Below are 13,495 nucleotides of genomic sequence, written 5' to 3' on the forward strand. Positions count from 1 at the left end.
ACGGATGATGCCCAATAAATACTTCCTGATTTGATGAATGAATGAAATGGGGGACAAGGGAAACCTCGGGCGGGGTTAGATCGCCATCTTAAACAGATTAGATTCAGTTCAGGTGCCACATCTTAAAAAGGAAATTACTATTTTTATTCCTGGGTGTTTCTTGTTTCAGCTTATATACAACAGACGGGCAGAGGTGGGAGGTGTACAGTTAATCCCCAAAGCAATGGCTTGAAGTATTATGACTCCTGTGGGTCGATTGCCCCAGGAACTTCCTGTGCTCTGGGTCTGGTAAAACTGGGTTTAATGCTGATGCAATTTCTCATATCTTGTTTACCTTTACTCCTCTACAAAGATGACACCTACGAGGCAGAAGCTTTTTAAACTCACGTATTTGCTTACTTGCTTTTCCCATCAAATGCAAGCACAGAACTATGTTGTTTATTACCGGCTGGGAACATTCTGTATCACCACCTCCTACCTGGAATGAGAAACAGGAAGGATTGTGAGAAAATTACTCATTACTCTGCACAGTGCTGGCATGCAGCAAAGCTTCCAAAAATGTCTCCTTAATATCTATGTAGCACTTCCATTTTATAAAGCATAACTACATTACTCGTCAATTCACCAGGCATTACAACCTTATTCTATAGACAATAGAATTAAGACCCAGAGATGTTAATTGACTTTTACAAGGTCCCAAAGCAAGTAAGTGTTAGAATTAAGATCATCACCTGAAATTTCTAGTCCAGGTTTCTGACAACTCAGTATTACTTATTTTCCATAATACTTCCTATGTGCTGACATGGTGCCAAGTGCTTTCATATATTGTCTACTTTCATTGTTATAATATCCTGGCATACAGCACACACCACCAACTGGATGTTCTCTTCAACCTCATCTCAGGCCACTGTCCCACCAAGAGGCAGCTCCTGGAAAGCACCACACTTTTCCGACCTCAGAGCCTCTGGGCTTGCTGTTCCCTCTACCTGGGTGCTATTCCCATACTCTTCACATCATTAGCTCCTTTTCACTCTTCAGGTTTCACCTTAAATGCCATCTCCAACAAGAGGCAATCCCAGATCACTGTATCGAAGCAGGTCTTCCCTGTCAGTGTCTCTCGTAGCACTGTGTTTATTTCCTTCTTAGCACTTAACCACTGTCTGCATTTTACATATTATTTCCTAATAATATGTATTCTTTCTTATCAGTCTTCCCATAGAATGACAGGGCAGGACCATGTCTTTCTCATTCCTTTGAGACATCTAGACAGTGCTCTGCGTATAGTAGGTCTTCAACAAAAACGTGTTAAATGACTTAACAGAGGTGGAATTAGGTGATTTTTTTATTGCACAAGAAGCTGGTATTATCTTTCTAATAAACCAACAATGCTGATAAGAAATCTCTTTGGTAGTGTAGATAGAGAGTTTGGCAGGCAGCAAATGGAAGCAGGGTAATCAGTTTGGAGTTTTAGGCAAAGACAGGTGCAATAACACCATGGCTTTGACATAAAACAGCGGCACTGGGGCTAGAGAGGGAACTGAGCCCAGACAGGGATTGGACTCAGTGACTAGCTGGAAGGGAGGGTGCAACAGGCGGGAGAGACATTCCCAGGGCCTGTCTGGCCAGCCTCCTCTCTTCCCTGATCAGGAACTTAGGGCCTGAGTGATGATGTTGGATCCCTAAATGGCCGGGCCTTCTATCACTATTACAGATGCAGCAGACAGGGAGCCTGGACAAGGTGGTATCCTGGACCCACCAGTTTCCTTATGCCCACCAACTGTGGATCGGACCATTTCTGGGCTTCCTGAACATCTACGAGCCGGATTATGCCAAAGCTGTGTACAACCGAGGGGGTGAGAGTTCTCAGGAGAGGGCGGGGCTTCCTGAGAGCCAAGGACTGAGGACATCAGGTGGGGAAGGAATCCTGGGCCCAAGGCTGAAGTCTGGGAAGCTGATGTCCACATCCTATTTGTCAGTAAACCTCCTCTGGGAGTTCCCCAGTCCTCACTAGATCCCACCTTCTCTGCCGGCTGCAGACCCCAAAGCCCTGGATCCGTATGACTTCATCCTCCCATGGATTGGTGAGTGGGCACTTTCCCTGCCCTTAGTGCTGGGTGACCAGAATCCTTCCCTGATCTGTCCATCCTCAGTCAGTTATTCACCCACCAGACCACCTGGGCCCATGTGCCCCTCCTAAGCTCATGTGCTGAGTGAGGAGACTAGGGAGGAGGCAGGAAAACACCTGGTTGTTCAGGAAAGTAGGACCCAGGTACCTTCTCCTGCTGGGTGTGTCTTCTTCCCTGGAAGGCAGTGCAAGGGCTCGGGAAAATGTGTGAGTATGGGGAACAGCCTCCTGGAGGAGGTGGCACTGGAGTTGACCCTAGGATATATTACAGGCGGTCCTGGTCAGGGTAAGGGCTTGCGGGAAGGTAGGGAGGTGTGCCCAAGGCTGATGTCACCAGAGGCTGGGAGCCTCGGTGGCTGTAAGGCAGAGCTCAGGTGGGATATGAGGCTCTGCTGGCAGAACTGGGCCGGGGTGGGATAGCATGGGGCTCGCCTAGGCCCAGGCTGCCAGGGGTGGGGCAGGTGTGTCTGGACTGACCATACTCCCGCTTTCCTCCCTCCCCAGGGAATGGCCTGTTGGTCCTTCACGGACCCAAGTGGTTCCAGCACCGCAAGCTGCTCACACCCGCCTTCCATTATGATGTGCTGAAGCCCTATGTGGCCGTGTTTGCCAGCTCCACACGTGCAATGCTGGTGAGCTCCGGGTGTCCCGCTCCTGGAAGCTTTGGCTGCTGTCGACCGAATCCACCCCAGTTTTCCCGGGGGAGGGCAGTGAGGAGAGTCACTGAGGCCCGGAGGTGGCGATGCTGAGCCTTGTGTTTCCTGTCACCTGCTGTGTGCTGGGTGCTGACTGGGTGCTGAAGCTCCGAGTGGCCAAGCAGCCATGGCCCTCGTCACCACCAGGAGACCCAGCGCTCCCTCACAGACCAAAGGGCCTCTGTGAGGCCCCAAGGCGGCTCCGACTGTAGCAGATCTGAGGGATGCCCATATTTGAGAATATCAGGAAGGCTTTTCACATCTAAAAAGGACCTCCTCATTCTCTATGCCATTAGCGTCTCATCCCTAAAAGGCACGCGAGGGATCGTGGGTCAACATCAGGGACAAGGCTCAGTATCTCAGGGCTGATAATCCCGAGGTTGCTCAGGGTAGACTTTCCCCCTGCAGAAAACTTCCCCCAGCTTTACTGCAGGCCTGACTTACACACAGACCGTGCTGGGGGGCTCAACACCTCCCTGCCCTCCGCTTCCCTTATATATAGTCTGCCCTGAATGGAAGGAAGCATCTTGTGTGCTGTGCATGGCCTGCGTCCTGGTCCTGCCCTCTGAGCCTGAAGCCCCTCCCCGCCCCAAGCCACGGTCCAGCGGGGTGGAAGACAGGCCAGGGGCTGCCAGGGACAGGCCTGGCAGGCAGAACACGCTGTGGGTCCTGGGTGCAAGGGTGGGACGTCCATCCCGGCTGGTCCCCCACATTACCTTCCCTCTCTGGGCTCCAGGACAAGTGGGAGGAAAAGGCTCGTGAGCATAAGAGCTTTGACATCTTCTGCGATGTGGGCCACATGGCGCTGGACTCACTCATGAAGTGCACATTTGGCAAACAAGACGGTGGCCTGGGCCACAGGTCAGAGGGCACTTGGGGCGACCACAGGATCAACCCACGCAAGCTCAGAGGGGACAGTTGGCAGGACTCCTGGGCCATGCTCAGAGAGGACTGGATCTGGCCCTACGGATACCCACTTAGGGGGAGCAGATTTTGTCCATGGCAGGGAGACAGATTCTGGCTTGAGTGGGGAGGCCCAACGGCAGGGAGAGGGAGGGAGAAAGCAGTGCAGTTGGGGCTGGAGACCTGGGATGGAGCAGCCTGGCGCTCTGCTGTGGCCAGTGGCTGATCGCCCCCCTCCCCCTCCCTCTGCCTTGCAGGGAAAGTAGCTACTATCATGCCGTTTACAATCTCACCGTGATGACACAACAGCACCTCCAGGAGTTCCTGTACCATAATGACTTCATCTACTGGCTCACCCCGCATGGCCGCCGTTTCCTGCGTGCCTGCCAGGTGGCACATGACCACACAGGTGGGCCTATCCACAGGGCCCACCCACAGGAAGCCTGGGTTCTAGTCTGCCTCCTCCCAGCCCCTCTGGGATCCTTCCCATTGCAGCACTTCAGTTCCCCTGTGGGCAGAGGATGAGTCCCCAGGCAGTAACGCCCTGTGCTCTTGGCCCAGACCAGGTCATCAGGGAACGGAAAGCAGCTCTGCAGGATGCGAAAGAGCAGGCGAAGATCCAGAACCGAAGGCACCTGGACTTCCTGGACATTCTCCTGGGGACTCAGGTCAGTGAACGGCTGCCCACCTCCACCTGAAAACTGGTCCCACAGGGCTCTCCAGACCATCCTCCCGGGAAAGGGCTCACTGGACAGCAGCAAGGACTCGTAAGGATTTTCTTCCTCTGTCCCCAGCAAATATGAGCTGTTCCTTGTCCCATGGCACTTAGCATCAAAAGCTCAGAGGTGGGAAGGGGCAGGGTGTGGCTGGCTGTCGCACTGGGGAGACATGTAGTAGTGAGGCTGGCTCACATACAGGAGGCCTGAAGACCAACAATGACTTCTAAGACACTTAAGAATCTCAGTACCCTAGAATCTTAGAATCTTAGACTTCATTCATTCATTCATTCATTCATTCCTTTACTCATCCACTCCACAAACTCACTGAGCCATACCCTGAGTTAGTTGCTGAGTAGAGACACAGATGATGGAAAGATCTGGCACTGCCCTCCAGACACTTATAATCTAGTGGAGAAGACGGGAGGCGGATGTTGACAAAGATCTCTTCCTGTGCCAGGTGGCATTCTGTGTGTCAAGTGAGAAGAACAGACAGTTCAGGCTGGGTAAGGTCATAGGTCTCTTGGCCAGAGGGATGAGGGAAGGCTTCCTGGAGTAGGAGGCCTCCAAGCTGGGCTTGGGAGAACAGGTAGGAATTGGGGGAAGGTCCTAACCTTCAGTGTGAAAGAGAGGCTTCACTGCCTCTCTTGGACTTTCATCGGATAGCCCCTGTGAAGAGTCCTTCTCGGTCCCTACCTCAAGTGACTCGGCTTGCTCCATTATGCCTTCCCTAACCCAGGATGAAAATGAGATCAAGCTGTCAGATTCAGAGCTCCGGGCTGAGGTGGATACGTTCATATTCGAAGGCCATGACACTACCACGAGTACCATCTCCTGGTTTCTGTACTGCATGGCTTGGTACCCAGAGCACCAGGATCGCTGTCGGGAGGAGGTCCGTGAGATCCTCGGGGACCGGGACTCCTTCCAGTGGTGAGTGAGGCTGCGGGTGAGCCCCGTCTGTCCTGCTCAGCTCCAGGGAGGGGCTGTGCCCATACTGTGTGGTGTCATCGCAGATGACACAGGCCCATCCTGGAAACCAGGTGAGGGTGGCAGCCGCTGTCCTGTTAGCTCCAGTGGGTGGGCGCACCGTTGAGCCCATTCTCCCACCACAGAGTCTTTCAGATGTGAGTAACAGAGAAGTTTGTCAACAGGAGGCCGAGTTTTTGTGTGCTGACTCTGATGGCAAAACCTGACTACCCTTCTGGGTTCCATGATAGACCTGGGGGTGCTGGGAGAGAAAGAGGTAGACACTGGGGATGAACATAGTTGGGACATCCACGGAGCTGACTCCTTCCTACCTGCCTTTAGGTGGTTACATGCCGCTCCAGCATCCTCTGGTGAAGGAGAAAAGGCTGTTTCCCAAACTGTATCCTTCAAAAACTTTTTGTTGTTCTCTGTTTCTTGGTACAAGTTGAACTCACTAACACGACACAGATGGAGGCTGACATCTCTTTGCAGCAGGCTGTCTGGGACGCTTCCACAGGCTCATCTCCCACATCTGCTTCTCATCCCTCTCTCCTTGTCTCTTCCCTCCTGTCATGCACCTGACCTCCAGCATAGGGCTGGGCACACAGCAATGGTGCGAAAAATGCCCAGTTGATGGGACACACTTGAGATTCATTTGAGGGAGACTGACACATAATTACAGGATCTAAGATTTGGAGGATGAAGTCTCCATTATTGATTTTCATTGGTTGGAGGTTGGTAATCTACCAGGTGTCCAGCCATACGTCAGGTGTTTGCGGGGTGGGATTAGGACGAAGAGAATCAAATTGCTGCCCTTGGGAGTTTTTAGAGAGACAAAGACAAACAACAAAACAGCTGAAGAAAACTGCAGGTTGGAGTAAGGATGAGTGGGCACAAGTTTTGGGCAGAAGAATCAGAAGAGGGGCTCAGGTGGTTTTCTAAGGAGCAGAAAACTCAGGTGGGCAAAGGGAGACAGAGTCAGGCATTTTAGGTTGCGTAACAGTGTGAACACAGCCTGAAGGCAGGGAGTTGAAATAATTGTTTAATTTTCCTTTCGTTCTGTCTAGAATTTGAAGCCACTTAAAAGGTACATATTCACTAAAATAGTAAAACAGAAATGAGAAACGAGGACGCAGAGGGTGGGGTACACTAGGGCTTAGGGCTCTGTAATAAGGTGTTGCACAGTAGTTACACTTGCACCTCACATTTGGGGCTGAGATCCTATCAGCAAAATAAAACAAAAACATATTTTGTACCTGAGCTTGTCGTTCACACATTTGTTACCTAATTCAACCAATGACTATCCGCCCCCGATCCTTCGATTCCAGCTCCATAGGGGAAACTAAGCAGAACATAAAGAACTGTCCCTCATGGAGCTTCTGTGTGGCTCTGAGAGACACAGCAGTGGCCTTGTCTTTGATGCTGGGTGCACATATACCTCTAGGGTCCTCTACCTTCCCTTCCTGGCAGTGTAGATGAGGGAGGGATGGAGAAAAGTGGAGTCAGAACCCCAGTGTCTGAGCGACCACCCCATGTGCGTCTGGTGTGAACTCTTGGAGCACTTGTGTCCCGCTGACTCTCGGGTGTGTGAGGGTGGTGAAGGCGGCAAGGTGGGGCTGGGGCCTGCCTTTCCACAGGACTCCATTGTTTCCCACCCCCAGAAATGACTGGTTGGTTGTTGGCAGGGATGATCTCAGCAAGATGACCTACTTGACCATGTGTATCAAGGAGAGCTTCCGCCTCTACCCACCTGTGCCCCAGGTGTACCGCCAGCTCAGCAAGCCTGTGAACTTTGTGGACGGCCGCTCTCTACCTGCAGGTGGGATGGGGCGGATTTGGGGGTGGCACTGGAGTCCTTGAGGGTGCTTCCTGACGACTCTGTGCCTTCGGCCAAACTTGGCTCCAATGGCGAAGAGCTCATGCTTTGTCTAGGACTGGGTCCATGCTGGCTCTACAACAAATGAGTAAATCCCTCTATCCCTAAGGCTCTGTTTGCTCTTCTGTAAAATGGGGATGAGAAGAGTAACTGCCTTACAAGGCGGTGATCAGGATTCAAGAGACAATGTTCGTCAGGGCTGTCATGTACCGTTCTGCAGGTTACGCCCTGAGCAACTTCGGAAGGCATCATTCCCAGAGACTGTGATGTTGTGCGGTGTACACCCTCTGAGTGGTAGCTGTTACTATGGACAGCATGTTATAAACACCCTGATTCCCCGAAAATAAGCCCTAGCTGGACAATCAGCTCTAATGCGTCTTTTAGAGCAAAAATTAATGTAAAACTCAGTATTACATTGCATTTTATTGTATTGTATTGTATTATATTAAAGACCCAGCCTTATAGTAAAATAAGCCCCGGTTTTATATTAATTTTTGTTCATAAAGACGCCTTAGAGCTTATGGTCCGGCTAGGTCTTATTTTCGGGGAAGTACTGTAACTTGCCTTGCGAAGCAGTCAATTGAAAACAGAAAGTTGGTAATAATCTTTACCTGTCCTGGGCTGCAGTGGCCAGGGTTGTGCCCTCCTGTTTTCTGTGTTTCACGATGTCTGTGTACGGTGCTGTGCCCAGTGATGGGGCTACAGGAAATAGGAGGTCGGACAATTAATTTCCTGAACTCATCCTAGTAAAAGTGCTACACACCTCATTGCTGAATCACTATGGTCACCTCTGAAGTACTCCCCTTGAGAAGCGATGCACCAATGCCGGCACCTAGTCCACTCTTCAAAGCAATTTTGGAACTCTTTTTCTGGAATGGCCATCAGAGCTGTCGTCATATTGCCCTTGATATCCTGAATGTCATCAAAATGTTCCACTTTCAATACTTACTTTATCTTTGGGTAAAGAAAGAAGTCATTGGGGGCCAGATCAGGTGAGTAGGAGGACGTTCCAATATAGTTATTTTTCACTGGCTAAAAACTTCCTCACAGACAGTGCCATGTGACCTGGTGCATTGTCGTGATGCAAGAGACATGAATTGTTGGCGAAAAGTTCAGATCGTCTAACTTTTACACACAGCCTTTTCAGCACTCCCACATAGTAGACTTTGTTAACCGTTTGTGCAGTTGGTACAAATTCCTCTGATTTCAAAAAAGGTCAGCAACATCGTTGCACCAAGTTCATGAACTTAATCGTCAGTACTCGTATGTGTGATAATAGTTAAAGGTACTTTTATATGTTGAGCATGGTCATGGACTCTGTGTTCCTGCCAGCGCTGAGGCAGGGGCTGCTGCCCAGCTTGGAGGACATAGGGAATTCTGGCCCTGTGAGGAGGTGTGCCTGGCTGTCCCAGGGGCACCCAGTACCCCGGCCTCTGCTCTGTCAACAGGTAGCCTGATCTCTCTGCACATCTATGCCCTGCATAGGAACAGCTCAGTGTGGCCCGACCCTGAGGTACCCCATTCCTGAACCCAGAAGTCAGATGGGTGGGAGGCTGTGGGGCTCACCCTCCCTCTGGACCTGGCAGCTATTGAAGCCAGGGCTGTTCTCTCAGGTCTTTGACCCACTACGCTTTTCCTCGGAGAATGTGACCGGACGCCACCCCTTTGCCTTCATGCCCTTCTCTGCCGGGCCCAGGTAAGGAGAAGCCCAACATCTGTAGACCCTCAGGACAGCGGTGGTTAGAGTGGAGGATGGCGTGGGTCGGGCATCCTTTTGAGGAACTCTGCGGTGAGGGCACCAGCTGGGTTTGTGGTGATCCTAATGGAGGGTAGAGTCCAGGGACCTTCATTTTGCCATTAGCATATTCATGTCCTGGCAGGTGGGGTGGGTGAATCATTCCCAGAAAGACCCGTCCCCCCCCCCCAGTCAGAACCACCAATGGGAATATACTCACTCTGCGACCCTACCATGCTTTCAAGATCTGTTTCTTAAGTGCAACTCGATCAATCAATCAGCCAATTATTCATGCAAAAATCATTATTGACTTTCGTTGGCCACTGAGAGCGCTGGATTTGATCGCTCCGCACGCGCCATAGCCTGATGCGCCTTGTGCTGGTCTCTGCAGGAACTGCATCGGGCAGCAGTTTGCCATGAACGAGGTGAAGGTGGTCACGGGCCTCTGCTTGCTCCGCTTTGAGTTTGCCCTGGACCCCTCACGGCCTCCCATCAAGAGTCTCCAGCTAATCCTGAAGTCCAAGAATGGCATCCACCTCCAGCTGAAGCCACTGGGCCCCAACTCCGGCAAGTAGCTTTGCCAAGAGTCAGACCCCAGATAACCCAGGTTGTGGCCTGTCCTGGGCACCCCCATCCCCAGGCTGGATTGTGGAACAGCTGTGATTCCCTGCCTTTGGGAGGCTTGTAGTTTAGAAGGGGAGCAGGTACCCGCATAGACAATCACCCCAAAGATGATGTGATGTAACCATGTGTGTCCATAAATGCTTACTCTGCATGTATTCTAGAGCTGACTCATTCATTCAACAAACACGTGTGAGCACCTACTTGTTCCTAGGTTCCTCATTTTTCTCCCATAATTGGCAATCTTTCTAAGATGTAGCATAGACTTCCATTCCAGTCTGAGCGACAAAGTGAATGCAATGGAAGCTGTGCCCTGGGATTCACGGTTATGACCAGGAATCACCCGTTGCATAAGGCAGAGGGATGGCTTTCAGGGCTCATGCCTTGACTGAGATTGGTCTCTTTGTTTAACGTTGTGTAAGTGTGTTTAGAATATAACCTAACGAAAATTAACTGAAGTCCAAATACACAGAACAATGACATTCTAATGTAAACTCCCAAGCATCCCCTGCCAAGGTCAAGGAATAGGGAATATGGTTACATAGGTATGTCTTCTGCCCTCCTGAGATAGGTTTCTGTGGCACTGCTCCACTGTCAATGTCTGTGTCACATCACCCGGTGCTCTGAGTATTCGGGCTATGCTGGGGTAGGTGACAGAATGACATTAGAGGAGGGCTTCCTGGAAGAGACGGTGCTTAAATCAGGCCTTCAGGCAAGGTGAGGTATGAGGTACAGAGAAAGAATTTTGGGGACGGTCTCGTGCTAGGGCCACATGAAGTGTCAGAGATCCTTCTCCATTATTGCCTGCAACAGCTGCCTGTTGGCTGGGGTACATACACCTGTAGTGTTCAAGATCTGAGGCCATTAGTGAACTCAGGTCCAGGAATAAGACCGGCATGGAAGCAACGGCCCTGCGAACTGTGGGAGTGACACAAGAGAGGGGAGTTCTAGCCCTGGGAGTTGGGGATGTCTCTATGTTGCCCAGGAGATGTACCATCTGCAGACACATCCTTCCTGTTCTGTATGCTTGCCCTCTGAGGAGAAGGCCACAGCGCTGGAAGGTTGGCCATGGGCCACCTGCTTGCTCATGTGAAGACCTGTCAAGACGTAGACCTCCCTGCCCAGCTAAGGCTGGGATGGAGAAGCGTTAGCTAGGGTGAGGCCCATGCCATCGATGTCCCCCTCTGTCCTGGCCCTGAGCCAACGTTTCTGTGCACATGTGAAAATACGGTTTCTATAGCCATCACCTGGGAGCTGAGCCCAGTGGTCATCACCAACCCTGACCCATGGGTGGTGGTGAAGTTCAAGACATGTCTCCTTTTCTTATCTCTATGGAGTCTCAGGAGGCCTGTGAGGCAGGACTGCGGGAGGCCATTATCCCACTTCAGTATTAAGGGAAGGAACCTGACAAGGAGGGCTTGAGCTAAGCCTTCTGACTCTGGGCTTCTTGACCAAGACTCCATAGGGAGTGTTGACTCTCTCTTTGAAGGCATGTGTTGGTAGGAAATAGAGTCGAGAGCTCTGGGGCCAGATGGAAGGAGGAGGTTCCTTGTGGGAGGGGAGGAGAGCGGTGAGGGAACCACGGGCACCAAAGATGAATTCCACTTCATCCTTCCAGCTCTCCAACACACCTGCTGCCATTTCTGATCCCAGGTGCTTGTGTGCACGTGTGTGGGTAGTGTTGTATGAGAGGGGCACACAGAGGTGTGGCTGTACAGGAGTGTCACTATGTATGTGTCACGGGTTAAACGTGTAAGCGTAAACTCAGCCTAGGTCTGTCCCGTTGCCTGAAGCCAGCAGTGTCACTTCTTGGTCACGCTCCTCACCCCCTGTGGAATCATGTGATTGGAGCACATGTCCATGGCTGATGATTCAGAATTCCAAGTTCCCATCGTCCTGTGTTCTCTGAGTATGGCCCCAGAATCTTCTGCATCACGTGATGTGAGGGGACTCGCCAAACTTCCTGCCCAGGATGCATGCACCCAACTCATTTTCTTGCTCTGTACCTCAGTCAACACTGAGTGTCCACCTTGCCCCTTCTCAGAGCGGGGCTGAACTGGCCCAGTGACCTTGGAAGCCAGGGGACTGGGAGGGTGGCTGCTGGCACCGGCTGGGGAGAAGCCTTCAGGGAGGCAGAGTGAGGCATCCCACCACAGGGACAAGTCTACCGGAAGCTCTGTCAATGGCACCCAGGGCCCTGGGTTAGGCATGGCAGGGAAGGGAAAGGATGGGAAGAGGACCAGTGCTCAGAACCAGCAAGAGAACAGGCCTGGGCTGAGAGAGGCTGGTGCAGGAGCACAAAAGGAACAGGGCCCAGGGTCAGCAGGACCAGCACCTGCCCAGTCACCAATGTGTCGGGGTTGAAGAAGCCTCTTCTCCTTCAAGGTAGCCGACCAGAGATGCAGGCGAATACCCAGAGGCTGCCCCGTGGGGAAGGCACCACTGCTGTTTGCTGCTTCGTGCCTGACATCTTCTCCCACTGGCCACACGCATCTGCCCACGTTGTCTCCACCGCTTCGTGGTGTCTGGGATGATGGGCCATGTCTGGCCCTGCTGGGGTCCTGGCAGCACAGAGCAGATATCATCTCCCTTCTTTTCTCCTCTGTCTTCCCTGCCCTTTCCTCTTTTTTCTCTTCCATCTATCTCCTCCCAAGAAAAGAGAGATACTCATATGACGTTGTGAACTTTATTCCAGGGAGGAAAGAAGGAGCGGGTGAGGGAATGACAAACGGGTAGACAGGTAACACACAGAAGAGACTGATGGTAGTCACATCGGGGCTTATTAGAATTATGGCTGCCCAAGATTTCCCGATCTAATCCCTACAAGCTGTGGCTATGTCCTGTTTAATCTGAGTGGGCCCGTGTAATCACAAATGTCCCCACAAAAGAGAAAGTAACGTGAATATAGAAGCAGAGACATTTGCAGGTGCTGCTGGATTGAATATGGAGGCAGGGAGGCTCCAGGAGCCAAGGAATATAAGAAATGTAGCTCCAGATGCTGAAAAGGCAAAGAGTGGGATTCTCTCCCAGAGCCCTGGAGGTAGGGTGGTCCTGCCAACACCTTGGTTGTGGTCCAGTGAAACCCATTTCAGACTCCTGACTCCAGAACCCTAAGAGTAAAAACTGTGTTGTTTTAAGTCATTAAGGCTGTGGTAAATTATCAAAGCAGCTAAAAGAAACGAATACACGGAATGACAAGCAGGAAGAAAATGAAAAAGACAGAGAGAAGGGCAGACAGTCAGAGGACCGGAGGCAAGAGATCAGGTAGAATGGCAGGTGGGCAGATAGAAAGCAAGAATTTGGAAGATAGGCAGGGAATGAGGGTGGGAAACTGGAAGACAGGCTGGCCGCAAAGATTTCTTCAGACCTTGTCTTTGTGTCAGCAAGGGTTACAGATCTTCCTGAGCTGTAGGTGGATCCCATTCTTGGAACTCAACACAACTTCTTGTACTGGAATGGGAACTCTGGAAGGATCTGGTGCCAGCTCAAAGCGGAGCAGGGTCAAGGCCACAGCCACCTGCAGCTCATTCATGGCAAACCGCTTCCCAATGCAGTTCCTGGGTCAGGGAGGGAGAATGACATGAGAAATGTCTCAAACCCTCTTTTGAGTGCAGTAGGCATTGACCTCTGAACCCTCGTCAGGACGGGACATTCAGGGCTCTTTGTTATGTTGATCAACTCAAAGTTCTTCCTTTTAGGTCACACCCACACACACCTCTACCCCAAGCCTTGCTTCACACTCTCCCTCTGACCTTTGACAGATCCTGTCTCTCCTCCAGAAGAGGCTCCTAACTCCTACTTTTGTTCTCAGCAGGCATACATCCTGTTAGGGAAGGGTCAGAGCTCTAAGCCACTGAG

General features: G+C 51.4%; 1 protein-coding gene and 1 long non-coding RNA gene across 2 annotated transcripts; one reads left to right on the forward strand and one right to left on the reverse strand.

The window, feature by feature from the left end:
• Nucleotides 1-1,564: 1,564 nt before the first annotated feature.
• On the forward strand, nucleotides 1,565-9,795 carry LOC117026838 (cytochrome P450 4B1-like). The gene is made up of 11 exons (XM_033113964.1): nucleotides 1,565-1,853; nucleotides 2,037-2,081; nucleotides 2,630-2,757; nucleotides 3,557-3,681; nucleotides 3,981-4,132; nucleotides 4,285-4,391; nucleotides 5,179-5,369; nucleotides 7,091-7,224; nucleotides 8,730-8,794; nucleotides 8,895-8,977; nucleotides 9,408-9,795. Exons 1-11 carry the CDS (start codon nucleotides 1,712-1,714, stop codon nucleotides 9,589-9,591), a joined length of 1,356 nt encoding a protein of 451 aa, XP_032969855.1. The 5' UTR covers nucleotides 1,565-1,711; the 3' UTR covers nucleotides 9,592-9,795.
• A 2,514-nt stretch (nucleotides 9,796-12,309) lies between these two features.
• LOC117026841 (uncharacterized) lies at nucleotides 12,310-13,450 on the reverse strand. The gene is made up of 2 exons (XR_004423829.1): nucleotides 13,005-13,450; nucleotides 12,310-12,747 (listed from the first exon to the last, which is right to left on the reverse strand). It is a non-coding gene; the product is annotated as an uncharacterized LOC117026841 (long non-coding RNA).
• Nucleotides 13,451-13,495: the final 45 nt, after the last annotated feature.

Source organism: Rhinolophus ferrumequinum, chromosome 9 (genome assembly GCF_004115265.2).
Source record: "Rhinolophus ferrumequinum isolate MPI-CBG mRhiFer1 chromosome 9, mRhiFer1_v1.p, whole genome shotgun sequence".
NCBI lineage: Eukaryota > Metazoa > Chordata > Mammalia > Chiroptera > Rhinolophidae > Rhinolophus > Rhinolophus ferrumequinum.